We start from the raw sequence: 26,888 nt of genomic DNA, 5'->3' as shown, positions 1-26,888 counted from the left end.
ACTCCTGGCAGATTGAGAGCTTCCTTGCACAAAGATTATGGAAATCAGCAGTGGCACTCAGTGACTGATGTCAAAAGAACACTTCAGTCGCAATCTTAATGCAGAAGCACTTATTGATTGAATATCCCTATTGCCCAACTCTTTACCACCTTCTGTACTCCATCTCATGAGGAATTTATTTATTTTGAGTCTGTTATCTTACTTGTCACTGTGTGTCAGAAGGTCCAGCTGCTGAAATTTTGAAGGGTGCTTCATGGAAATAAAATTTAAGGTGCAAAATTAATTATCCAAACCCCAACAGTATTTAGTGTGATTCAAAATGGTGATTATACAGGTCCTGATACAACATCCAATGTCATATATAACAAAGGCATTTGAGAGCGGTACAGTGGTGTAGCTACTAGAGCTTCTGCTTTGCAGTTCCAGTGAACCAGGTTCTGTCCTGATGTCTGGTGCTGTCGGTGTGGAGTCTGCATAGTATTCCTTATGACCAAGTGGGTTTTTCCTGGGTGCTCCAATTTTCTTCAACATCTCAAAGACAAGCTGGTTAGTAGGTTAAATAGTGACTGTAAGTTACCCCAAGTACAAGTGGGTTGTAGGAGCACCAGGGTGGAGTTGATGGGTGTGTGAAATAGAATAAGTTATAGAGAAATAAGTGGGGGAATGGGATTGCCCCTGTGTCGGCATAGGTTTAGTGTCTTACAGGCCTCTGTCTATGTCATTTTAAAAAACATAATGCAAAATTAGAACCCAAAGCAATTGGAAAAAGCCTACTGCTACCATTCATTTTTCCAAGAACTGTTTATCCTGCAGAATCATTTTAGAAATATTTAATAAACAAAATTAGTATTTGTTGAAATCTGAAGATACTTGGAATATATTAGGCTCCTTTGGAAGGATGTATTCCAAAAAGATTTTGCACTTCTGGGTACTAGATACCCAGACTGATAAGCAGTAAAACATTTTGGTTAAAGATCCTTCATCTTAAGTGATCTGCCTCAAGAACAACAACTTCCTGGGGATTGTAGTTGGTACTAGAAGCATGTAGCTGGAGAAGAGTAGCTTTAGGATTTCTTTATCTTTTCATTTAATTAGCTTTTGATGTGATTATTATGTTCACCATTTTGTTATGGTAAAATTATCATATTTGTACGTTGGTACTGCATTAAGTGTTGAACTAATGATCAAGGTAATGAGGTAACTGTAATGGCACAAGTGCTGTTTAGCTTGGTTCAACTGTTTTGACCTGTATCTTGAAACAGTGCAGTCTTTTTTGCTAGACAAACAGAAATTAATTTCATATCAGTGTCTATTGCTACCTACAGTTGATGTTGTAAGAATGTTCATGCCTACTTGATTTTGGCCCTGCTGTAATCTTAACCGTGGCATGTTTTATCTTTCTCAGGTTTCTTCTTGGGGTGGTTATGTATTCCTGATTAATCTGATCCCACTTCATGTACTTATCCTTATGCTGACTGGACGATTTTCCCACCGGATCTATGTTGCGTATTGTACAGTATTCAGCCTTGGAACTATCCTCTCGATGCAGATTTCCTTTGTGGGATTCCAGGTTCGTAAAACTACTGCCTTTATTTAAAGATGCAGAAAATTCCACAAGCCTCTGATCAAGCACATCTTAGTATATAGGGTAGTGTGGACCAAACTCTGTGTTGGCGGGGAGGTTGTGTTTCCCAGACAACAGTTGGTAATGCAAAATCACGTCATCTGCTTGTGCATCAAAAAATGCAAATTGTAAGGAATAAATTTTATATTAATTTACATTTATTTCCACATAAATTCTGTGAGAACAACTTTTATTCTGTATCTCAAATTTTTGGGTAGTGATTTGGAAATGTGCCCTGACAGAATTCACATAACTGGAAAGCTGTAAAGTAGGGGTTACCTGTAGTGCCAGTTTGGACCAATAAGCCAAACCTTTTACTTGTTTGTTCAGGTTTCTCAAATTACAGTAGTGGGAGTAGGCTTCAGAGCTTGCTTCACCGTTTAATCAGATACTGACTGACTGACTGATCTTGCATTTACTTGCCTTTGATCCAAATCTACGGATGTCCCTCCAAACAAAACTTTATCATTATCTAAACCTAAGAGTTTTTATTGATTCTCAAAATCTATAACCTCATGCAGGAACAAATTCAGGATATGCACTATGCTTTGTGTATGTGTGGGGTAAAATACCTTCTGATTTCACTTCTGGACGACCTGAATCTAAGTTTAAGATTAGGATCCCTTGTTCTGAATTGTTTCTGTGATGCATGTGATTCATTTTGCAAGGTATATGCAGTTAATTTTGGGCTAAATTTCCAACTAAAATAAGCAGCTCATGCAATAACGCTTTCTCAGTTCTTGAATCATTTTCACAACAGTCATAGAGAAGTCATTTGGAATTTACTGTTCTCTCACTCTTTTCTAATAATCATTAGCAGACTTGCGGTACATTTTCCCTAAAAATGTTACATTTTCAGCTTTAATTTCTGTCGTCTCTAAAATTGCACTCACCAGGAAACAATTCACTGCAATTCACCAAATGAAGGCATTGTTCAATATTGTGCACAGTTTACATGTGGGATACACTGTACCCCATGTACAATTTTGCTCTGGGCATTCGATAAAGAAAAGCTTTAATACTCTGTTTTCTTTTCCCTTCCCTCAGCCTGTCCAATCTTCAGAGCATATGGCTGCCTTGGGTGTCTTTGGTCTGTGCCAAATTCATGCCTTTGTTGACTACCTACGCAGCAAGTTGAATCCACAACAATTTGAGATCCTTTTCAAGAGTGTCATCTCTCTGGTGGGATTGGTCGTTCTGTCTGCAGGAACTGTGTTGATGCTGACAGGTGCAGTATCACTGTGCATATTGTTTCCATCCCTCTCCCTTTAACTCTCTCATTACATCCACTGACTAGCTGGCAGAAACCCCAGCAGGCTGTATATGATGGTTTCTCTAATCAAATCCTCATTGCAAAAGAAACATTGATAAAAGAAGGTTACGTGGAAATGACTAGAGATAACTGAATGTTTTTGCTCAGTGGTCATAGAACAGTACGGCACAGGAACAGGCCCTTCAGCCCACGATGTTGTACCGAACTAATTAAACTAGTAATTAAATACCTAACTAAACTAATCCCTTTTGCCTTCATGATATCCATATCCCGCCATTCCCTGCCCATTCATGTGCCTATCTAAGAGCCCCTTTAAATGCCTCTATCGTATTTGCCTCCATCACCACCCCTGGCAGTGCATTCCAGGCACCCACCACTCTGTGTTTTTTAAAAAAAAACTTGCCCTGTACATCATCTTTGAACTCACCCCCTCTCACCTTAAGTGCATGCCCTCTAGTATTAGACATTTTGTCCCCGGGAAAAGGATACCAGCTGTCTATCTATGCCCCTCATAATCTTATAAACCTCATCAGCTCCTGATGCTAATCATCAGGTTGTTTTTTTTTGCTGCAGTGGGCCATTTGGCTGAAGCAGACCACCTTGTTTCTCGCTGTTTATGAAAATTTATTGAGGGTCGATAGAAGGTGGGGACAAATGTGTAACTTTTTGGGACTGGCCCACTGTTGTGTGCCCACTCTCACCTGGGCTGAATGCAGAGAGCCGAGCCGTGCCCCAAATAGGGCTTACTGTGGAGGCCAGACGTTAATAGCCTTTGTCAGAAGCTGGAGTGGTGGAACATCAAGCTTCTCATTCTGCCAGACGTCAAGGATTTTAATAGAACTGATGTCAAAGTAATTTCATTTTAAATGACCTTTTTATTAAACCTGAGTGACAAGTGCAGCTCTGGTTCCGCAGTGCATGTCATAGAGTCGTACAGCATGGAAATGGGCCATTTGGCCTACCATGTCCATGCTGGGCACTCACCTTCCTTTATTCCATCACCCACCTCTTGGCCCATAGCCTTTCACACCAAGACAATTTAAGTGCTCGTCTAGACACTGCTTCCACCATTCTCTCAGGCAGTGAATTCCAGGAGCTCACTGCTCTCTGTGTGAAAAAGGTCTCCTTCAAATCCCTCTAAAGCTATGTCGTCTAGTTCTCTAGACCTCTAGTCCTCTACACATCCTCACAGTATGTACCCTACCTCTGATAGGGTAGACTGCAGGAAACTTTTCCCCATATCTACATCCCTCATAATTTTATATACCTCAGTCATGCTCCCTCATAACCTCCTCTGCTTCTGGGAAAACATACCCAATCCCTCCTGTCTCTCCTCATGACTGAAAGGCTCCTTCCCAGGCAACATCTCAGTGAATCTCCTATGCACCCTGTCCAGTGTTATCACATGTGTACACAGATCTGAGAAGTACTTTAGTTTCAATTGCTCATAGCTGGCATATCTATTCAACTCCATCCACTTGTATTTGCCCCTTCATTTCTTCTTTTACAATATTTTTATTAAATCCATGAAAAAAAATACAGAGTACATGCATCAAGAAAGAGTAAAAATACTACTGAATACATTGTGTTAAATCGTACTTAGGATTACAATACTCTAAATCAATAATCACATACAGTAGTTAATAAAGGAAGAAAAAATTGAAATATTTATTACAAAAAAAAAATCTACCCCCACTACCAAAACCCGAAGCTGTTAAATAGAAGAAACAGCCAGGAAAAAACCTTAAAAAAAAACGTACAGTGTCAGCCAATATCTGCGTTTTAGTCCCCAAATCAGAAATTTTGAATATAATTCAATAAGGGTCCCCACAGGGTTTGTAAGTCCAGGTTAAATTCAAAAACTGAACAGCGAATCTTCTCTAGATTCACGTATGACATAACATCCCATGACCATTGAACATGCGTAGGCAGAGTAGCTTCCTTCCATTTAAGCAGTACTGCTCTCCTGGCTATAAGAGAAATAAAAGCCAGAATATGTAAATCAGAAGCCTTCAAAGTTATATCTTTTTCTCCAACAATCCCAAATAGTGCAATCAAAGGATTAAGTTTAAAATTTATTTTGAAAAGTACAGAAAAAGTATGAAAGACCTCTGTCCAATATTTTTTAAGACTCTGACACATCCAAAACATGTGAATTAAGGAAGCCACTCCGTTATTGCACTTATCACAGTAAGGAGATATATCAGAATAAAAACGGGATAGTTTATCTTTAGACAAGTGAGCTCTATGGACCACTTTAAATTGAAGGAGAGAATGACGAGCACATAATGAAGAAGTATTAACCAACTTGAAAATTTCATTCCAAGTTTCCTCAGAAATTGACATCTGCAAATCTTGTTCCCAAGCGTTTTTAATTTTATCCGGTGACACCTTACTCATTCCTAGTAATCTGTCATAAATATTAGATATTGAGCCATCCTGAAGGGGTTCCAAATTAAAAATTACATTTAATAAATTCTTATCAGGACACAAAGGAAAAGAATGTAATTGAGATCGAAGAAAATCTCTAATTTGTAAACATCTAAAAAAAAATGAGTTTTTGGTAAATTATATTTGGTAGACAATTGTTCAAACGAAGAAAGGTTTCCTCCAACAAACAGATCTTGAAAACAAGTAATACCTAATTTGTCCCACTCTTTAAAAACTACATCAGTCATATTGCCCTTTCATTTCTGTTTTTACCTTTGTGCCTACAACAAAACAGATTGCTCTGTGATTATCAATTAGCATTTATAAATCTTGCATTCAGTGATCATGTCTGACATTTCCTGCTGGTATTATATTTGTTCCACAATTTCCTTTTTTTCCTGTATATGTGGTCTCGAAATTCCTGTCAATTTATTATTTGCTTGGTTGCTGCCTTTTGAGTTTGAAAAGCTTCTGCGTTAATACTTCATCACATGAAGAGTAAATGTTTTGAGAATGCCTAAAACCAAAACCACATCTTGTAACAACTGAACTACTTGTTTTCTGACCATAACTAGAAAATTGGTTTCATTGCAGGCAAGATTTCCCCATGGACTGGCCGTTTCTACTCTTTACTAGATCCTTCCTATGCCAAGAACAACATTCCCATCATTGCCTCAGTCTCTGAGCATCAGCCCACCACCTGGTCTTCATATTATTTTGACCTGCAACTCCTTGTCTTCATGTTCCCAGGTATGCATATTTACAAAACTTTAATTACTTAATCCTTCTGGTCTGGGTGGTTATGTAAAATTCTATTCTGAAAGCTTCCTTGGGCTATTAAAAGATCTGTGCAGTTTCCTGTTTGAGTGAAACAGTTATGATTTAAATGAACGCTTTCTCTTTCTGAAAGAAGCTATTACTCACCTTGCTTTTTTTCAAAAAAAAATATCAACTTGCTATAGTAATTCTGGGTTTCTTTCAAGATACCAACTAAGTAACTGTTCTTTGGAAAGGAGATGGTAAATGCAAGCAAACTAACTGAAGCTTGGAGGGCATTGTAACAGATTGGTCTATCCACTTCTTGTTTACAAAGCAATTGGCCATTTATTGGCAAAAGCAGCACAAAAAAATTGCACACTTTGACATCCAAGTTACATTCAGCACAAGTAGTGTACAGAGTCATATGCACTTGTTGAAAATAAAATGCAGAGCTCTTCGTATTCTTAAATCAAACTGATTACCATTGGGAGGTTCTGCTAATTTCACTTATTTTCAAGTCTCCAAAGAAGCTCCTAAGGTTAAGCTGAGTATAAGATTTGGAATTTTTTAATCTACTCATACTAACTGCAGCAATACAACAACTATTGGTTCAATATATCTTTGTAAATTTTAGTAAGTTAAAATTGGATTACCTACAGCTGTTAGATTTGCATATTTTGACCTGAATGTATTAAACCCATTTTCAGCTGTAGTGATCAGATTTGCCATTCTTAAAATGTTTGTGCTTTGTAAGGTGCGTTAATTTTTTTTTCTATTCCCAACACTCCAAAACATTGCCCATTGCGCTGTTTTCTGGTGTGTGTGGTGATGTACAACTCATTTACATCTTGAGAAGAAAAACAAACTTGGGCAATTTCCGCCCTCACAATGGTACCAAAGAGGAAGCTACCCCATAATGGGACTACCTCAATGTCCTCGCTGAGGCAGCACAAACTAGAAAATAAATTTGGAACCTGGCTAGTCAGTGGGACCATAATCAAAGTGTTTAGTGCTGAAATATTACAGAAAATGACCTTTCTAAATGGAGAATTTGACATTTTAAATTGATTTGAAATATGTTTTATTCATTTGAGAGATGAATGAATAGAAGATCAGAATGCATTAGTTGCTCCTAATTACCCTCTAGGAGCCACATTCCTGAATCATTGTATTCTGTGTACTGAGCGTACTTCATAGTGCTGGTTTTTGGCAGATTAGTGATGAGAGAATATATTGCTTATCTTGGGGATAGTGGTGTTCCTTACTGCCTTTTATTCTTGGCGTCTTGGTGGTAGAAGTTGAGTTTAGCAGATGCCATAAAGTTATATTTATACTTTGTCATGGAACTTGCCAGACTGTTTCTGTGTTTCTAGTCTGAGATGCATGTGGGTTAGACTTGGGAAGAAAATTGGGTTTCACTGAGGTTTTTAATTAAATTTTTTTAGTGTAATTTTGTGACGTCCAGTGTTTTTGTTGTTCTAGATTTCCCATTACTGTTTGTGAAATCTTACGATGTGTAATTTGGCTGCTATTTTTCCATACACACAGCTTCACCGGAACTCCCCCTATAACTGTCTATTCCTTTCTCTCTTATTGAACTGAACTCTTCATTACCCCCATTATTCGATATGACTTGGTTTTGCTACCGACTTCTTTGCTGTCCCAAAGGATGCCTGCTTCACCCTCTGTAACATGACATTCTCTGTGGCTAAATCGGCTCGTCTCCACCTCGTATATCACTTCTGGACTCTTATTCCTGTATTCTTCTGCTTAGTAAAACAATCTTCAATCCATGGTAGTGTGGTAGCCCCAATCCCATGTGCTTTGATGTTGTCTATTAATCTCATGGCGCCTTATTGAAGGCCTTCTGAAAGACATTATAGGCCATATCCACATTTTCTCTTGATACAGTCTTGTCCTGTTTTGTTCTTCTATGCAAGTTATGAAATTGGGTTCTGGCAAATTTGCAAACTTGGCTAACTTGTTTTGTGTTTGACTTGGGCATTTTTCTGCTTTTCTCCTGCAGTTGGTTTGTACTATTGCTTCAACAACCTGTCAGATGCTAGGATTTTCATCATCATGTATGGAGTCACCAGCATGTACTTCTCAGCTGTGATGGTAAGAATCACTCCAACCTGTGAATGCTGGTATCATTGCCACATAAACCATTGCCATTGGGTTTTAATAACACATAATGGTGAGCATGTAGAATGTTTGAAGTGAACAATAACTGAGTCCAGCTTAATGTGCCTGTTGTGGAGTTCGGTCTCCCTCCACACTCCTGCATCAAATTTGTTCCTTTGTTCACTGATTTATTTTAATACTTGCAAAGCAGCACCCACTTGCAGTTCCAGGATGACTTAAAATCACGACTTATGCTTGGGGTATAATAATCACTGTATGACTGCGTGTGACTGGTATCATCCAGCTCTAACATTACACATCGTAGATGAGCATTTTCTTGACCAATCTATAAATATTTAACTATTACTTTTTAACCCAGCAGGGGTGAGCCCCCTGTCCCTGGTCAGTGTATGATCATAACACAACATCCCTTTCGATTCAACCGATCATTCAGTGCACATCCCTTCCAAGGTCATCTGTACTCAACAAGCTTAATTCCTTATAGCCTCATTCCTTCTAGTTACCAGATGTTGCCAAAACTATCATTGCTGTCTGCATTCCTACGGAGGTTAATTGGTTTAGAGATAAATCTTTGGCCTCTTTATGGCTCTAAAAGAATATTCCAGTTAGCTGTTTGTTCTACCAAGCCTCAGTTACAAAAAAAAGTCTGAGTTGTTTAATAGAACAGGGACGTTATGTTACAACGTCTTACCAGCTGCATCAGTGTCACAAGTACCAAAAAAAGTATACATCTACAATGCCCGATCTCTGTTTAAGACGGTGGTCAAAAGTTGCAACAGCCAAATTAAACATTCTGTTGTGATAGGAAGATCACTGCGGAGTGCACAATATGAAGTCCTGATTAGTACAGGAGTAATTATAGAAAGAGCAATTTACAGGAATGGATTAATGCTTCAGCAGTGTAGTCCACAACTTTCAAAAATTTTATTTTTGTGAAGTAGGGGATTTCCTCTCTCTTTATTTATGTGGGAAATACGACACACAGTCCGTTGTAACTGTATGTTATTCTCTGAGGTCTGTAATTTTGCAGTTGTGTTTGCTTAACTAGTAAGATGACACATCAGAGACGTTGTCTGTGTGCTAAATACTTTGTCTATGTTTTCTAAAAACAGTCCCTGATGGTTCAGTAATTACTGTACTAGCAGCAGGTGAGAAAATCTGTCATATTTGGTCCGGCCAATATGATTTCAACCTCACTCGTGGTTGACTTAACTGTATCCTCAGTTCAGAGGCAACTAGGGCTGGATAATAAATGCCAGTGATGTCCACATCCCATGAACAGGTAAGTGCGAAATATAATTGTGTGTGTGCATCATGCATGGGGATGAAAAACTTGCATCCCTAGCAGATAATGCAGCATCTTGGGGTCGAACAGACATATTCCATCCATTGGAGCTGCTTGGTGTTTGTACCATCAGTGGATAGGGCAGTGGCTCTAATACTGGCAATATTCTTCACATGGCTGAATCCAAACCACTTGATGTGGTTCTGATGGGAAGACAGGAAGTGCATTGAGCAAGAACTACTCTCCCTTCCTATCAGTTGTGCCTCTGCCCCTGTTTACTCCCTCTACCACTGATGCATTGTGCAGTCTACAGGATGCTCCATTTCCATAGAACACATCTTTTATTTGAGGCAGCAGTCCAGATTAATAATTCACAACACTTGTGCATTCAAGTGAGTGGCCCTTAAGGCTTTATAGGTCCTAACCACTATTATTCATCATTGTTGCCTGCAGTCTCCCCTGATTTAGATAGCAGGTGGAATGATGCTTTTGATGACCACCTTCAGCCTGTCTTTTATTCTTGTTATTAATTTTCTCATTTATATTACACAGGTTCGGCTTATGTTGGTGCTGGCCCCGGTGATGTGTATTCTGTCAGGAATTGGTGTCTCTCAGGTCCTGTCGACTTACATCAAGAATTTGGATATCAGTCGTCCTGATAAGAAATTGAAAAAGCAGCAGGATTCCACTTACCCGATCAAGAATGAGGTACAATGTCCCCTGGGTCACTCAACGCATGACCTAGCTGTTTGCTGCATCAATTGTGTTGTGTTAAAGTGATAAATTGCTCAAATAGTCTGGCAGATGAAGTACCAACCCTGTATTGAGATAGCGAGTATATCTCAGCCAAAGCAGCAGATTGGGCAGAGTTTTGGCAGAGGCCTGCTGAAGGGATGCACTGTTGGAGGTGTCATATTTTGGATGAGGTGTTAAATTGACAGTGTCTGTGCTCTCCTGAGGACATAAGGCATCCCATTATTCTATTTTGGATCGGGGAGGGCAGGACAGTGAGGGAAAGAGAGAGGGAGAGAATAATAATAATGGTTCTAGTATGTGAAGCAAAAACAACTTGAAACACAAAAGGCGCAAGTCTGGGTATGTTATTGTAAGACTCATCCACTTGAGTGTAAGAATCCTCTACCAATGTCATACTCAGTTCCTTGCTACAACACTCAACAACAACTTGGGAGTCCACTTTACTTTTCAGTACCCACACCCTCTATGGCTACTGCAGCATAGCAGCTCACTGGAGCAAAGAGATTTTCACCACGTGCTATATTTAAGACAACACAAGCACATTAATTACGTAACCAAAACCAATCATTCTGTGAAATGCTCTTAGGCGCAACTGATCACCTGATAAACACTTCATAAGTCCAGTGTTTACTTACACTGAGCTTTTCCAGTCATCTGCAGATAAGTGACCAAAACAACATCCTTTTTCTCCTCCTGTTAATTTCTCCTGATATTGCCTCCTGTTCTGTGTTGTAAAATAAACTTCTCGTTACTTAATTTGGAAATGGTAGGAGTGTGGAACGAGCTGCCATCTGACGTAAATGCAGGCTCACTCTTAAGTTATAAGAATAAATTGGATAGATATATGGAGGGGAGAGGTCTGGAGGGTTATGGACCGAGTGCAGGTCAATGGGACTAGCGGAATAAAGTTTCGGCACAGACTAGAAGGGCCGAATGGCCTGTTTTCTGTGCTGTAGTGTTATATGGTTCTATGATTATCTTGGTGTGAATTACAGCCTTCAATAAAGGAGGGAGCACATTGAATCATGGGGGTGAGGGTGGCACATCAGGTCAGCAATGATTGTAAGGAACTGATGTGATTGTTTCCAGAGCACAAGGATGCTATTCACCATCTTTGCCCGTAATTTGCCCTAATTTAGGTAGCAAGTGGAATGGTGCTTGTGATGACCTTCTTCCTGATAACCTACACCTTTCATTCTACCTGGGTGACCAGTGAGGCGTACTCGTCTCCCTCCATCGTTCTGTCTGCCCGCGGAGGTGACGGAAGCCGGATAATCTTTGATGACTTCAGGGAGGCTTACTACTGGCTCAGGCACAATACTCCAGAGGTATGGTCACTGAATTTGTCTCAGTGAGTTCTGCAAGCTGGGGGAAAATGGTTAAAAAATGATAGGGAATCCAAGCTGGATTTAAACTGCGATTGTCAGACACAAGGACACAAGTCTCACTGGTGTTTTGTGAGGAGCAGGCAAGGTAGATGAATGAACAAAGAGAAAACAATTTAAATTTTGGCAATGCAACAGCTGAACTTTTATTGTTTTTTCTATTTATTATGCAAACAGTCCAAGTCCAAAGTGCAGTATGTGACTGATGCTTTTAGAGCAAACAAGGTGCCACAGGGCCTCTTCAGGCTGAGACAGTCTGTGTTGTAAAATCCATAGCCACCTACTTTTTAAAACTTGCCGCCTCGAAGTTAGTCGGAGTAGAATGTGATTTGTGTAAAGTAAAACTCGTAGCCCAACGATAATGGTGCTGGTCTAGTAACTGAACCTATGGTCATCAGTTCAAATCCCACCATTGGCAAATTTTGAAACTGACTTTAATAAATATGGGGAATTTAGTGGTTGACACTTGAAGGCTCATGTATTTAATAAAAATGATTCCCCTTTAGTGAGGGGAACCTGCCATCCCTTCCTGGTCTCTGGTCTGCAAGTGATTTCAGATCCACGTTGCGTTGCTGATACTTATTGCTGTCAGGCCAAATGGGGAATAAATGTTACATTGCTAATGGAACAAATGGTCTTTAAAAGGCGGGCTTGCTTTTTTGATTCTGATCAGAATTTTCCAGTATTTACCTGGATCATTGTGTTTTGATGCATCTCCCTAGAGATGACATGGCTCGTTGACAGCGAGTGATCATTTAGTGTGAAGGCTTGAACTGCCAGTAGGTATAGTTTCTCTGTTTGCACGTTCAGGTCCCTCCCATAGAATTGTGGAGGGTACATTGTGCTGCATCAGTTGAGCTAAAGGAATGGTTGGCTTCCTGTCAAAGCTGGCTTGTTTGAATCTTCCCCTTTTCTCAGGATGCCAAAGTGATGTCGTGGTGGGATTACGGTTATCAAATCACAGCAATGGCCAATCGAACCATCCTGGTAGACAACAACACCTGGAATAACACTCACATCTCCAGAGTTGGGCAGGTGCGTCTCTTTGGAAAATGTAACTTCAGCTCAGGTGAAGCCACAGTACGGGATTTGTATTTTTATTTAGAAAGTGCTATGTAGGGCTAACTTTCAGGTTAAATGAAGTTTATCAGCTTCCAATGTAGTCGGGTGTTTGTTTTCTCTGCAGTGTCTCGTGTGACCAGTGCAACTCTAGGTCACCCTCTAGTGTTGAAAATAAACATTGTGTCTGCTAGAAATTCAAGTTTCAAATCCATTCATTATCTCTGCCCTTTGCTGGAATCATTAAATAATCCTCTGATAGCAGAAAGCATAGCTCAACATTTAAGTTTTCTCCATGGGTCCAAAGATGTTTGTGTGTTCTCTGGCTAGCTCCATACCCTGGTGCAGAAAGCATCAGATGTAACTCAGTTGTGGGTTCTTGAGCACATCGACTCAACTGGCAATGAAATACCACAGTGGTATTACACCATCACAGGTACCATCTTTCAGATGAGACTTTCCACCCTCTGGTGGATCTAGATCCCTTGACACTAATATAGAACAATACAGGCCCTTTGGCCCACCATGTTGTGCAGCCCTTCAAACCACGCCTAAGACTAACCCCTTCCTCCCACATATCCCTCTGTTTTAAATTCCTCCATATGCTTATCTAACAATCTCTTGAACTGGACCAATGTATCAGCTTCCACCACCACCCCAGGCAGTGCATTCCATGCACCAACCACTCTCTGGGTGGAAGAACCTCCCTCTGACATCTCCCTTGAACTTCCCACCCATTACCTTAAAGCCATGCCCTCTTGTATTGAGCATTGGTGCCCTGGGAAAGAGGCGCTGGCTGTCCACTCTATCTATTCCTCTTAATATCTTGTTTACTTCTATCATGTCTCCCCTCATCCTCCTCCTCTCCAATGAGTAAAGCCCTAGCTCCTTTAGTCTCTCCTCATAATCCATACTCTCTAATCCAGGCAGCATCCTGGTAACTCTCCTCTGCACCCTTTCCAACGCCTCCACATCCTTCCTATAATGGGGCGACCAGAACTGGACACAGTACTCTAAGTGTGGTCTAACCAGAGTTTTATAGAGCTGCATCATTACCTCCCAGCTCCTAAACTCGATCCCACGACTTATGAAAGCTAACGTCCCATAAACTTACGTAACTACCCTATTCACCTGTGAGGCAACTTTCAGTGATCTGTGGATATGAACCCCCAGATACCTCTGCTCCTCCACACTCCCCAGAATCCTGCCATTAACCTTGTACTCTGCCTTGTGTACCACCTCACACTTCTCCGGATTGAACTCCATCTGCCACTTGTCAGCCCAGCTCTGCATCCTATCAATATCCCTCTGTAAGCTTCGACAGCCCTCCACATTATCCACAACATCACCGACCTTTGTGTCGTATGCAAAATTGCTAACCCACCCTTCCACCCCCTCATCCAAGTCATTAATAAATATCACAAAAAGTAGAGGTCCCAGAACTGATCCCTGTGGGACCCCACTAGTCACAGCCCTCCAATCCGAATGCACTCCCTCCACCAAAACCCTCTGTTTTCTACAGGCAAGCCAATTCTGAATCCACACGGCCAAGCCTCTGACCTTCTGAAGAAGTCTACCATGTGGAACCTTGTCAAACGCCTTACTAAAATCCATGTAGACCACATCTACTGCACTACCCTCATCAATCTTCCTGGTCACCTCCTCAAAGAACCCTATCAGGCCTGTGAGGCAAGATCTTCCCTTCACAAAGCCATGCTGGCTGTCCCTAATTAGTCCATGATTCTCTAAATGCTCATAGATCCTATCTCTAAGAATCCTTTCCAACAGCTTGCCCACCATAGATGTAAGGCTCACTGGTCTGTAATTCCCTGGACTATCCCTACTACCTTTTTTGAATAAGGGGACAACATTTGCCACCCTCCAATCCTCCGGTACCATTCCCGTGGACAACGAGGACTCAAAAGATCCTAGCCAACGGTTCAACAATCTCCTCCCTCGCCTCGCGAAACAGCCTGGGGAATATTCCGTCAGGCCCCGGGAACTTATCTGTCCTAATATTTTCTAGCAGCTCCAACACATCCTCTCTCTTGATATCTACATGCTCTAGAACATTACCCTTACCAACACTGTCCTCAGCGTCATCAATACCCCTCTCCTTGGTGAATACTGTTCAGAGGAGATATTTCCATTATTTTTCAAGCAACATAATCTGACTAATTGCTGCTTGTGATAGATCTCTGTGTGAAAATATAGGTCCAAGGCTCCTGCATTACAAGGTCATTGCATGTTAGGCCCTGAGATTGAAAGATACAAGTGTTTCTGTTTTAATCCGCTGGATTTTCAGCACCTGCATAAGTGTCATAAATCTACAACAATTCTTTGTGTATAGCATTCATTACAACAGGCAAGATTCTACATCTGATTCTGTGCTTAATCCTGTGCTTTCTATAGTGAATTTGTGCTGTCTGATAAAACTTAATTCCCTCAGCCTGCAATTCCTGAAAAGGCAGAAGATCCAAAATGATTTAGTTGCTATCATTCTGATTAATTTTACAATCTATTTTAGTTTGAAAAATTAACCAGTGCTTATAAATGGAGGGGAACATTTGAAATTCATACCTAAATTATTCCTTACTTTACAATTTTTCAGATCAGTTTAACAAACAAATGTTTGGGTGACGTTCATATCAGCTTCCAATTAAATGATTGGGTATAAACCCCTTGGTTTCCCTCCTTACTGCATTGCCCTTTTCTACATTTCAGTCTTGGCCTCCTCCTCACTGACCATCATCATCCCCAAAATGGACATAAAGACTCGTCAGTGGCCTCTGAACTCAACTCTTCCCGAATTCTGCCAAGCTATTCTTTCTTAAATTGCTTGCTTCTCACTCCTGTTGACCCAGCCCAGTGGTTTCAGTGACATTATCCACATTTATAAAACAATGCCCACCTTTGTTTCACCTGGTTTCCTTAAAGCATGGCCCTTTCTCTCTCCTGTCAGTGTCCAATGTTAAAAGTGCTCTGTAACTTCAAATTGTGTGAAATTCAAGACCAATGATGAGCTTCAATATTCAGTCTAATGCAAATTCGGGTGATGAAAACTAAAAGGGGAGCACTGTGGGCCTAGAAATTCCATGCACCCAAAAGGGTCATTGTATATTTCTGGGATTGAAAGTATGTAACCCAGTAGCTGGGTCCGAAGCTAAACTCAGAGATGTGGGGCCGGTGGCTGTAGGGCTGATCAGGACTGTGCTGTAATCTGAGGTGAAGAGAGGGATTGAGCCTTGTGGCAGGGGATGGGTGGACAAAGGACTTGAGTGTTTGCCTTGGTGATAGGATGTGGGGTAGAGAAGATTTGGGCACTTGGTCAGCCAGGGATCTTGAAGGTAATTGTGTTTGCAAAACAAGGTTGACAATGAGGGAAGAGGGGGTTGGGGGGTGTCGGTCATCAGAGAGCACCTTTTGGAGCTTGGAAAGCGGAAGGGTGCTATTTGGTGGGAGTTGTTGCTGGAGCTTCGGCAAGGGGTATCGGGTTAAAGTGCAGTGTGTGGGCCTGGCCAGAACTATTGAAAATCCAGCAGAGCATTAAGAAAACATAACTGTCTTAGGAGTGCTCCCTGGAGGATGTGGTCCAGCTTCATCGCCATGCCCCATTGTTGAGCAGTGAATGTCACACCGTGCATCTCTGGCTCATAAGTCACATCACAGTGCAAAGTGACACTTGCAAAATACCCTGGTGAATTCAATGTGAAATAATCTGGAAATGGCCACTATTGTGTTTAATTTGTGTGAAACTGAAACCCATTGTGATTGAACTTCTAGGCAATTCATTTTAGTGAACAGCATACTTCAGATATTCCAATTATATAGCTTTGCGGTGTAGATATGAGATTATGTTATAGTATATATTCTTACAGCATAGAGGCCAATCAACCCATCAAGTCTTTGCTAGCATTCTCATCAATATCATTCCTCCATTTATTTCTCTGTAACCTATTCTTTCTATCGTGCTCATCAACAAATCTCTGCCCATGCCCCCCCCCCACCAAAAATTTCCTGCCACCCAACTACACTAAGGGGCAATTTAGAGAAGCCAATTAACCTACCAGTACGTCTTTAGGATATGGAGGTAAACTGGAGCATCCTGCAAAAGCCAAGAGGTTACAGGGAGAACGTACCACCACACAGAGAGCACCGGAGATCGGGAGCAAACCCAGGTCCCTGGATCTGTGAGGCAGCAGCACCACTGCCGCCCTGATGTACTCAGACATAACTGTCTCGCAGACTGCTGACTGGGTAACAGTCAGCAGAGGATAAGTAAGCTTAGAGTTATTGTATCCACATACCACTAACATTGGGTATATTCATCCACTTCTAGGCAATGGCTTCTCCAGAGGAGAAGGCCTATGAGATCATGAGGGAGCTGGACGTAAGCTACGTTCTGGTCATTTTTGGAGGCCTCACAGGATATTCATCTGATGGTAAGGTGTCTTTGCATCTCAATATTCCATGATAAGGTGCTAACAATTGCATGGATGCCCATTTCACCCCTTGACAACTGAGTTCCTTTTGTATAATTAGAACAAGCAGGTGTGCGCATTGCCTGAGAGTCTGAATGTGAAAGTTTGCTAATGGAGGTTCCTCTTAAATCTTAATTATGATTAATATTCTCTGCTGCAGGTTATGATGTTTGCTCTGATCATTTTTTCTTGTAGGTTTTGCTCAATTGTCCCAGTATCTTTTCCTAATGGTCATTCTCTGTGAATGAAGCTGGTACATGACAGGCTTTCTTATCGTGGAGGGGTATTATTCAACCCAAATTTACTTGGGCTCCTTTTCATGATATCTGTACAGTTGATCATAAAAATATATGGATATTAAGTTTTTATAATCCCATTCTTTAGGCAAGAGATATCACATCGTGGTGCCTAACCGTTGACCTGGCTGGAATGCAGAGTGGGGTGCACCAGCTGTAAAGAGGGAAGTAGCTGGAATATATATTGTGCTTGTGTGAGTTCAGGAGATCCCTAATCATGTAAAAGTCATTGAATTGCTTTGGAATTGTCATCCAAAATAAAAACAGAAACTGCTGAATAATAATCAGATGACTAGCATCTGTGGAGCAAGTTTCATGAGAATTGATTTCAGGTGTCCCCAGGAGTTGTTTTCGTACTTCAAGTAATTTCAGGGCTCACTACACCTTTTGTAGTGAATTTACCTTGATCATTTGGGTGTATTATTGCAGCCTTGTTTTAGAAGGCTAACTACTGCGTATTTTTTTTAATTTCTTAAAATTAAGGATTTGGATTTATTGGACTTAATGTGGTTAGTCTTTGAGTCGTTGCTAAAGGAGGTCTTTACGTTCTTCATGCTACTTCTGAATCCTGATTTTTTTTTTATTCCCCCCTCCTATCCCCGTCAGTTTAAATTCATTTTCAAGCTAGTATTGGTTTATTATTGTCACTTGCACTGAGGTACAGTGAAAAACTTGTTTTGCATACTGTACGTACAGGTCAATTCATTACACAGTGCAGATACATTGAGTTAGTACAAAGTGCATTGAGGTAGTACAGGTAAAAACAATAACAGAATGCAGAGTAAAGTGTCACAGCTACAGGGAAGTGAGTTGCAGGTAGACAATAAGGTGCAAGGTCATAAGGTAGATTGTGAGGTCAAGAGTCCATCTCATTGTATAAGGGAACCGTTCAATGGTCGTATCACAGTGGGATAGAAGCTGTCCTTGAGCCTGGTGGTATGTGCCCTGAGGCTCCTGTATCTTCCGCCTGGTGGGAGAGCAGAGAGAGAATGACCCGGGTGGGTGGGGTCTTTGATTATGCTGGCTGCTACACCAAGGCAGCAAGAGGTATAGACAGAGTCCAAGGATTTTTTGTTATAGCTCCTGATTGCTTTTAAGAGAAATAAAAATAAGTACAGAAACAAACTGAATCCTTGTTAGCATTTTAAAGCATAAAAATAATAATATTCCTAAATCTACAATGATACTTGTAGCATTGGACCACATGTCCAGGAATACATTTATCTGTGAAAGACAGATCAGGAAATTGGCTACTTGTCTCATGCCTGGGAATTTAGATCATTTGTTAGCCATTAAAGGTGGCTTGGTTCCAATGTAGAATCAAAGAACGGTTAGAGCACAGGAGGCCATTTGGCCCATTTTGTCCAGGCTGGTTTTGAGCAGAGCAACTCACTAGTTTTACCTCCAGTCCCTTCTCTGTAGTCCTGCAGATATTTCCTCACCATGTATTTATCTAACTCTCCTAGTCTCAATGGAACCTGCCTCCATCACATCTGCAGGCAGTGCATTTTCAGACTCCACACTGCTCAAAAAAAAGCGCTTCCTCACACCACTCTTAATTTTCTTAGCCTTTATTTTACACATGTGACCACTCATCCTCAACCCCTCCACCAAAGAGAACAGCCTCTCACAACTCACTGCCCAAACTTCTTGGCCTTCTCTAGAGAGGCTGGGACTGTTTACTATAATCTGTCCTTGTAACTACAGTGCTTTATTCCAGGAAGCATTTTGCACCCTCTCTAATGCCTTCACATCATTCCTATAATAAGGAAGCCAGAACTGAATGCAGTACTCCAGCTGAGGCAAGACCAGTGTCGACAAGATTCCTCCATTTGTATACTCTATGCCTCTATTGATAAAGCCGTATTGGGGATCCCTTATTAACCACTTTCCCTGCCACTTTCAATGATTTGTGAATATGTATGCCCAGGTCCCTCTGCTCATGCATCCTTTTTGGAACAATGTTCTTTATTCTATATCGCCTCTCCTTATTTTTCTTATCAAAAATGTCTCACTTCACCTTTCACTGCATTAAACCTTATCCCCATTCTACCAGCATGTTAACATCCTGCTGAAATCTATGACAACCCTCTTTGGAATTCACAATATTGCTAAGTTTTTATCATCCCCAAGTCTGGATTTAGATTTTTAAAAAATGACCCCTACACTGTTCTCTGGGGAATGCCACACCTTGTTGTCTTCCAGTCCAAAGAACAGGCATTCACGGTGACCTTCCTGTTGGTTACTTAGCCAATTTCATATTTATGCTACTGATATTCCTTTTATGCCACGTGCTTCAACTTTGTCAGGGCAATGAACTTGAAAGTCTGAAAAACAATCCTTAATCGTTCCAGTGAAGGCTGCATTATCTGCTTATCAGCAAGGTTTATCTCACTTAAGGAACGCCTAGTCTGTTAGTACAGGAAACTGTCAATCTGTTGATCAGTATTTAGTTTTGAAATAAGGTGGCTTTAGCATTTGTCTTCCTTTCTATTGGGTTTGAAACTGGTTTGGTCCTAAAGTAAACATTGCTTTAAGTGATCAACCCCATATGTCTTCTTGATGCGTCTCCCCATAATCCGTGGAGCAGGATCTAAGCTAGAAACAATCTGACAAATACTGTATAATAGCTAATACTTAGGATAAATATCTGGTGAAAAGTGTACAACCCTTGCCTAGGTTTGCACAGTTCCAAGACAGCATTATTGTTAGCCAGCACTGCATGCTGTAAACTTTAAAAACTTTCAACGTGCTTTGGAACTGTATATCCCACATCCATAATTTGATTTGGTTCAACAATGGCAAACCCAAAGCTTTCATTCTCAACAGTAGCTATGTGCTCCTGCTTCTAACACCATCAAGCCCCCTTGGATTAAATTTGGTGTTGACTAATCTTGGGCATTCAAAACTGAGATGAGGATTTTATCCCAAAACTGGTCAATTGAAAGGGCGTGTTCTTCACATCTCTGTACAATTTTATGTTGCAATCTTACATTACTGCCAAAAACTCAAACCACATGTTTCTTACAACGAGGATTCATTTTTCAAAAACCTTTCTCCCTTTCTGTAATCCTAATTCTGGCATTATTGTCCAGCTTCACTGGCATTCTGTACACTAGCAAGCCAGTGTAATTGTATCCCTCCAACTTCTCCCCTAGTCTGCTATTGCTGCCCTTTTCCAGTTTCTGATTCACAAACTCCTACTCCATTATTTTTCTCATCATTGAAAATTCACCTAACAACAATGTCTGCCTTGGGGATTCCACTATGGTCTCATTTTTATCTGGTATTTCCCCATGTCTACCCCTTCCCTCCTTTAGACCTCTCTATAAAAGCTTATCTATCCAGACTAGCTCTCGGTGATCATTCACTGTGATCTTCTTCAAAGTTCATTCTTTTATGGTTATTTTATTTTGTAAAATGTTGGAGATATTGTTCCCCTTTTAAAAGGTTTGTTTAGTGTGACTGGCAGATGAAGACTCTGGGTTACCTGGCTACATCCTCCCTGTTATTAAAGCAATAAGGTGGGATGCTTGCGAATATGTTTGCTAAGGAGTTACAAAATGAGTTACAAGTTAGCTTAAAGTGGCTGCTGAATTAATGGTATAGAATTTGAGGAAACATAGCTAATGATTTTAAATTTCATTTAGTGTCTTTGAATTCATTTTCCACAGATATAAACAAGTTCCTGTGGATGGTGAGAATTGGAGGCAGCACAGACACGGGCAGGCACATCAAGGAGCACGATTACTACACCCCGACAGGAGAGTTCCGTGTGGATAGGGAGGGCTCTCCTATCCTGCTTAACTGTCTGATGTACAAAATGTGTTACTATCGTTTTGGTCAAGTCTACACAGAAGCAAGTGAGTGTCAGCGGCATTTGTCTTGTAGTGTGTGTTGCCGGTGTGGCTTCAGTGGTGTAGTTGGACGGTATGGAAACAAGCCCTTCAGCCTACTGAGACTGAAGCAACCGTTCACATTAATCCCATCATATTCTCCCTACAATCCCATCAACTCCCCTCAGATTCCGCTACTACTACTAAAATTACATGCCCACAAGGGGCGATTTGCCGTGCACAAGTAACCTGCCAACCCACACACCTTTGACAAAGGAGGAATCTGGAATACCCATGGGGAACTTGCATAGTCATGGAGAACGTACATACTCCATGCAGACAGCACTGGAGTTCAAGATTGAACCTGGGGCACTGGAGCTGTGAGGCGGCAACTCCACCAGCTGCCCCGCTGTGCTGCCCAGTTCTGTTCAGTTGTAAAAGTTAAACCTGACCCTCACCATACCTGACACACAACGTTGGGTCCCATTGGACTCATGAGCCTGACCCTACAGTGAAGTCTTGCCTTTAAGTTGCACTTTCTGTGGCCACAGGCTATCTTTGCAGCCAAAAGCGCAAAAAAACCTGCAAATGCTGGAAATCTAAAACAAGAACAGAAAATGCTGGAAACACTCAGCAAGTCAGGCCACATCTGTGGGAAGAGAAATGGTGTCAACATTTCATGTCAGAGACACTTCGTCCGACCTGCTAAGTGTTTCCAGCATTTGCTGTTTGTTCCATCTTTGCAGCGATTGAATTTGAAGTGCAGTCGCCATTGAGATGTAGAAAGCACAATTTGGACTTTGCAAGATTCTGTAAAACTAAAGAAAATTACCAGGTAGTCAGTTTAGTGATGTAATTTGAGGGATAAATGTTGGTTGGATATCAGAAAGAACTCCCAATGCTGCTCTTTGAAATGCTGCATAAAATCTTTCTATCAGACAGGCTCCTACTTCATATAAAAGGCAACACCTCTAGCAGTGTGGCAGTACCTCACTACTATACTGGAGTGATGGGGACACAAGAGACTGCAGATGTTGAAATCTAGAGCAGAAAAACAAACTGCTTGAGGAACTCAGCGGACCAGGCAGCATCTGTGGAGGGAGTGCACGGTCGATGTGGGTGTGTGGCCCACTGTGTTTCTTTCCCCTCGTCTACCCACTCCATCTGCCCATCACCCTCACACAACTCCCACTGGGTCCCCTCCCCCCACTGTTCCATGTACCCAACCCACCTCCCTTTATTTTGTTCCATGCCCTGGCTTTGTTACCTATCGTTCCATCATCTGCAGCACTTTGTCACCTCCACCTATCACCTCCCAGCCTTTGTCCACTGTTCCCTCCTCCATCTGTCAATCACCACCCCCCCCCCCCCACTTCATCTGGATCCACCTATTGCTTGCCAGCTTTTGCTTCACACCTTCCCCCGCACTTTATACCGGCTATCTCCCCCTTGTCTTTCAGTCCAGATGAAGGGTCTCAACCCGGAACTTCATCTGTCCATTTCCCTCCACAGATGCTGCCTGACCCGCTGAGTTCCCTTTTTTTATATACTGGAGTAATTATGTACCCTTAAGCTGCAGGAATGGGAAAATGCAGAACTTCCTGCATTGGTGTGAGCTGGAGATCAGTCAGCCAACGTTGCCACCAGTAGAGGAGCAAGGCAGTCCTTGGGTAGTCAGTGCTACTCTCGAAACTTGAATCACACTTGCCAAGATTAGCATCACTGATGGATGTCGTGCTGAATGAAGCCTGAGCATACTTGAATAGCAAAACAAGCAGCCAATGTTTTCACTGATGTATAAAAAAACTTCATAAAATTTATCACCTGTTACTGAGTTTCAACACTTTTTTGCTCATATGTGGATTTTAGGAATTCCTTAATTGGATAAAATGCAAATATACCACAGAATTTTGAAAGGAGAGGTTCATAACGGCATAGTTTATTTATTGTCACAAGGCGATCACAGTATTGCAAATCCTATTGGACCCCAAGGTAACAAAAAAGGTGATGCGATGTGTGTATGACATGCTGGAGGCATCAATGGGGAAAGAAGCAGTCAGGACCCTTCATCAGAACTGAGACAGTAAGCTGTGGAGGGGTGGGGAGGACATAGGGAGTGCCTTTCATAGGGTGCAGACTGAAGTTGGCAGGATAACAATTACGTTTAAAACAAAACAGGAGGGGGGAGAAAGAAAGAAATTGAAACAATTCTACAGTCTTCACTGTGGAGAAAAAAATTAGTGACCTGAGATTCAACATAAGGCCCTTTATCCAGATGGAAGAAGAGGTGTAATTCCTCGTGCTCACATTGTGCATCGTTGAAACAGGAAGCTGAAGGTGGGCAACAGTGCGGGAGTGGAGCACAGTGCCCCAGGGAATCACTGAGGAAATGGTCCCTTCAGAATCCTGAAAGGGGAGAGAAAGATGTGTCTGGTGGTGGAATCCCATTGGAGGCAGCTGAAATTATGGAGATGATCTGATGAATGTGGAGGCTTGGTGGGGACCCCATCTGTGTTCTGGCTAAGAGGAGAAGAGGGCATGAGAGCAAAGTTGTGTGCCGTGGAGATGTGGTTGAGAGCCCTGTCAACTATCATAGAGGGAAATCTGTGGTTAAGAAAGAAAGAAAGGCACCTGTGAGAAAAATCACATCATCAGAGCAGATATGATGGATTTTGCTCTAAGCTAATAAAATGAGTTTAGTGTAGCTCTTCGTACAATTGAAGCTTGATGGTGATAGAGGGAGAGGGTGAGATCTGAAGATAAATCAAAGGCATCCACACTGGTGGTGGTGTCATGGAAAAGGTTCTAGACGGATCTGACTTTTGCTCGATAATACCTTTGTTCTAATGTGTCTGTCTGATGTACAGCTTCACAAGGTTGTCTGAAGGGCAGTATAAAGATAGCTCTGTGGTCCTGCATGCTGGGATCTGTGCCGGAACCAGCACTGGATGGTCTAAATCGGGATGTTAACTAGCAAGATTTGTATAATTGTTTCATTGTCCTCCCCACAGAACGCCCGCCTGGATACGACAGAGTGAGGAATGCTGAGATTGGGAACAAAGACTTTGAGCTTGATGTTCTAGAAGAGGCATACACCACGGAACACTGGCTGGTCCGCATATACAAGGTGAGTGCTGAAAGCAAGAGGTGCAACAAGTTGTGTTATATCATAACCTCTGAGCTATTCTGGTGGTTTCAACTTGAATTGTAGGATTTGGCACCTTCAGGAAAAAACACGGAGCTTCCCAGGGCCCAACGTGTCAGTCTCTCAGATAGCACTGAGTCACCACAGACCAGCCTCTAAGTTGCCATGACTCAGCTGTGTCTGGTTCTCTCTTCACTCTGTGCTAATGTAACTGATCTTGTTCCTAGGCCTCTGTTGCAGAAATCCCACATGTGTAACTTTATCCAAGATTTCTGCTCCTGCTTCACAACTCTTGTAAAACAGGTTGTGCAGGTGGAGGTTGAATGAGAAGGACCCGGAACTTGGCTGTGACGCCATCCATAAACAAATAACCTACTGACACAGAGTGACGACTTGGGCAGAGTACAAGAAGATTGATGTGGATTATATCTCAGATTGTGTGGTTGACAGTTCAAGTGAAATCTTTCTAATCTAGTGTGGATATTTTCAAATAGATCACAATACAAGTAACTGTCACTCATGCACAAGATCTTTCTCCAGGGATTGGCTATGTAAAGATCCTTTTTAAAACATTTCTGTCAGTTGTCTGTATCTGGGTGATATTTTCACTGAGTTTATACCTATGAATACATGAAATTGATGAGCAGGAAAAGCTTAGGAGGGTTCATCAACACCACCAGACCATGATGGCTGTAGCATTCTGAATAAGCTCTTCCTTCCCACTGATTTCCTGGAAGATATAAAATAAGGGAAAAATCCTCTGACCTCTTCAATTTGTTGACCAAGCAATACCTTTGAAGGAATTTGTCCTTTACATAGTGTGATCTCTGCTTCAATCAGAGTCAGGTTCATCTGCCTTTTGAAGCCATAAAGCCACAAAGCCACACAGCATTGTATTCCAGAGGTTCAGCACACTCTGGAAAAAGAACCACACAACAGCCCTGTGCACTTCCCCAATCTGTTAAATAGTAGCAGTCTATCAATAAGCATCCACCCTGCCTTTTAATTATTTTATGAAACCCCAGCAGACTATCTGTAAATGTGCATTGCTGTTAAGTGACCAGTGTTCTGGGTTTGGTAAGCTAAAAATAAATCATCCCTGTGGCTCTCAGTATAGGAAGATTCCCACCTGACCAGTGGGATGTGCCTTCTCAGTATATTTGGTAATATCTTTAGATTAACTGTAACCATCTTCATTCCTGGTATCATTCAGTGCTGGTCCTCCCCAGGTTATGACAGGATTCCTGTGAGCTGCTCGTAACCAGAACAGTTTGCAAGTCAGAAATGCAGCTGCGAACTGAGTTTCCACATGACGGGAGACACCTGCAGTCATCAGCAAATCCATCCCACCAGTCTCCCAAACGCATGTACAGGCTGCAGAAAAGTCAGGTGTTTGTAAGCTGTATGGAATTGCTTTTCCAGCCACACAACAATTGTGGATGGAAAAAAAGGCAGTTATATAGAAAATTGCAGCACAGAAACAGCCTAACTAGCCTGTGTCTGTGCTCCATAGCAGCCACCACCTTCACATCTGCCTAAATATACCCCCTCTCCCTCCTGTTTAATGAGTTCCCCCTTCAATGCATCTATACTGTTCACGTGAGCAACTCTGCATATTCTCACCTGTTTCTGGGTAAAGAATTCTAAATTTCCTCATGTATTTATTCATGATTTATTCACAGTCCCTGATTAAACAGTTAGAATTCATTTAAGTAAAGTGAGTATGAAAAGTTCATACACGTATTTAGTTGATGGAAACAGTCAAAGATTGTCTAAAGCTCAGCACACCCTGCCACTCTTGCTCTCCCGTCTGCAGGTGAAAGATTTGGATAATCGAGGTCTCTCAAGAACGTAAAAGACGCACAGCAGCCATGAGTGAAAGCAGCACTGAGGCCTTGTCCTGTGAAGAAGAGCTGTATTTTTTTTTTTTACGTACACTAGTTTGGGAATAAAGGAGGAGATTGGAGAGTTTGTTTACATGTTGCTTCCTATCTGCAGCAATCTGGCTGAAATGTCCAATTGGGTGATGAATGATTGGTGGTGAGTGACCAAAACATTACATTGACTTAAGTTCTAAAGTGGTCAAATAAAGGGTTCAAATGGACTGAGGTATTCTTTGTTGTGTGTGTTTCCTTCAAGGGTGTAAGGGTTCACTGTAGACAGTTTGGTTACGAGGAGCATGATTTCTAATATCTCAACACCTCACTCTGAAGTTTATATTGACTGGTACAGTTTCATGAACACCTTCATGTACAGACTGACTGATAGCACTTTGTTTGACAAGGGAGTGCTGAGGGTAGTTGTTCCACTTCTCTTCCCCACGGATGTAGCTGGGACTGGAGGGCTTGAGTTATTAGAAGAGACTGATTAGGCTGGGACTGTTTCCCCTGGAGCGAAGGGGGCTGAGGGGTGAC

The 26,888-nt window shown here is 41.6% G+C and overlaps 1 protein-coding gene across 1 annotated transcript in view; it reads left to right on the top strand.

Moving 5' to 3' along the window:
• Positions 1 to 26,578, top strand: part of stt3a (STT3 oligosaccharyltransferase complex catalytic subunit A) — a 65,900-nt gene extending 39,322 nt beyond the window's left edge. The window contains 11 exon segments of the mRNA XM_052039794.1: positions 1,406 to 1,570; positions 2,672 to 2,852; positions 5,922 to 6,077; positions 8,113 to 8,204; positions 10,069 to 10,224; positions 11,412 to 11,600; positions 12,576 to 12,692; positions 17,056 to 17,158; positions 21,168 to 21,356; positions 24,341 to 24,456; positions 26,291 to 26,578. Of these exon segments, the coding sequence (XP_051895754.1) occupies positions 1,406 to 1,570; positions 2,672 to 2,852; positions 5,922 to 6,077; positions 8,113 to 8,204; positions 10,069 to 10,224; positions 11,412 to 11,600; positions 12,576 to 12,692; positions 17,056 to 17,158; positions 21,168 to 21,356; positions 24,341 to 24,456; positions 26,291 to 26,329 (1,503 nt within the window). The 3' untranslated portion in view covers positions 26,330 to 26,578.
• Positions 26,579 to 26,888: the final 310 nt, after the last annotated feature.

The sequence above is a fragment of the Pristis pectinata genome, chromosome 27 (genome assembly GCF_009764475.1).
Source record: "Pristis pectinata isolate sPriPec2 chromosome 27, sPriPec2.1.pri, whole genome shotgun sequence".
Lineage (NCBI taxonomy): Eukaryota > Metazoa > Chordata > Chondrichthyes > Rhinopristiformes > Pristidae > Pristis > Pristis pectinata.
The sequence above is the reverse complement of the archived record's forward strand: the minus strand, read 5'-3'. Positions and strand labels throughout refer to the sequence as shown.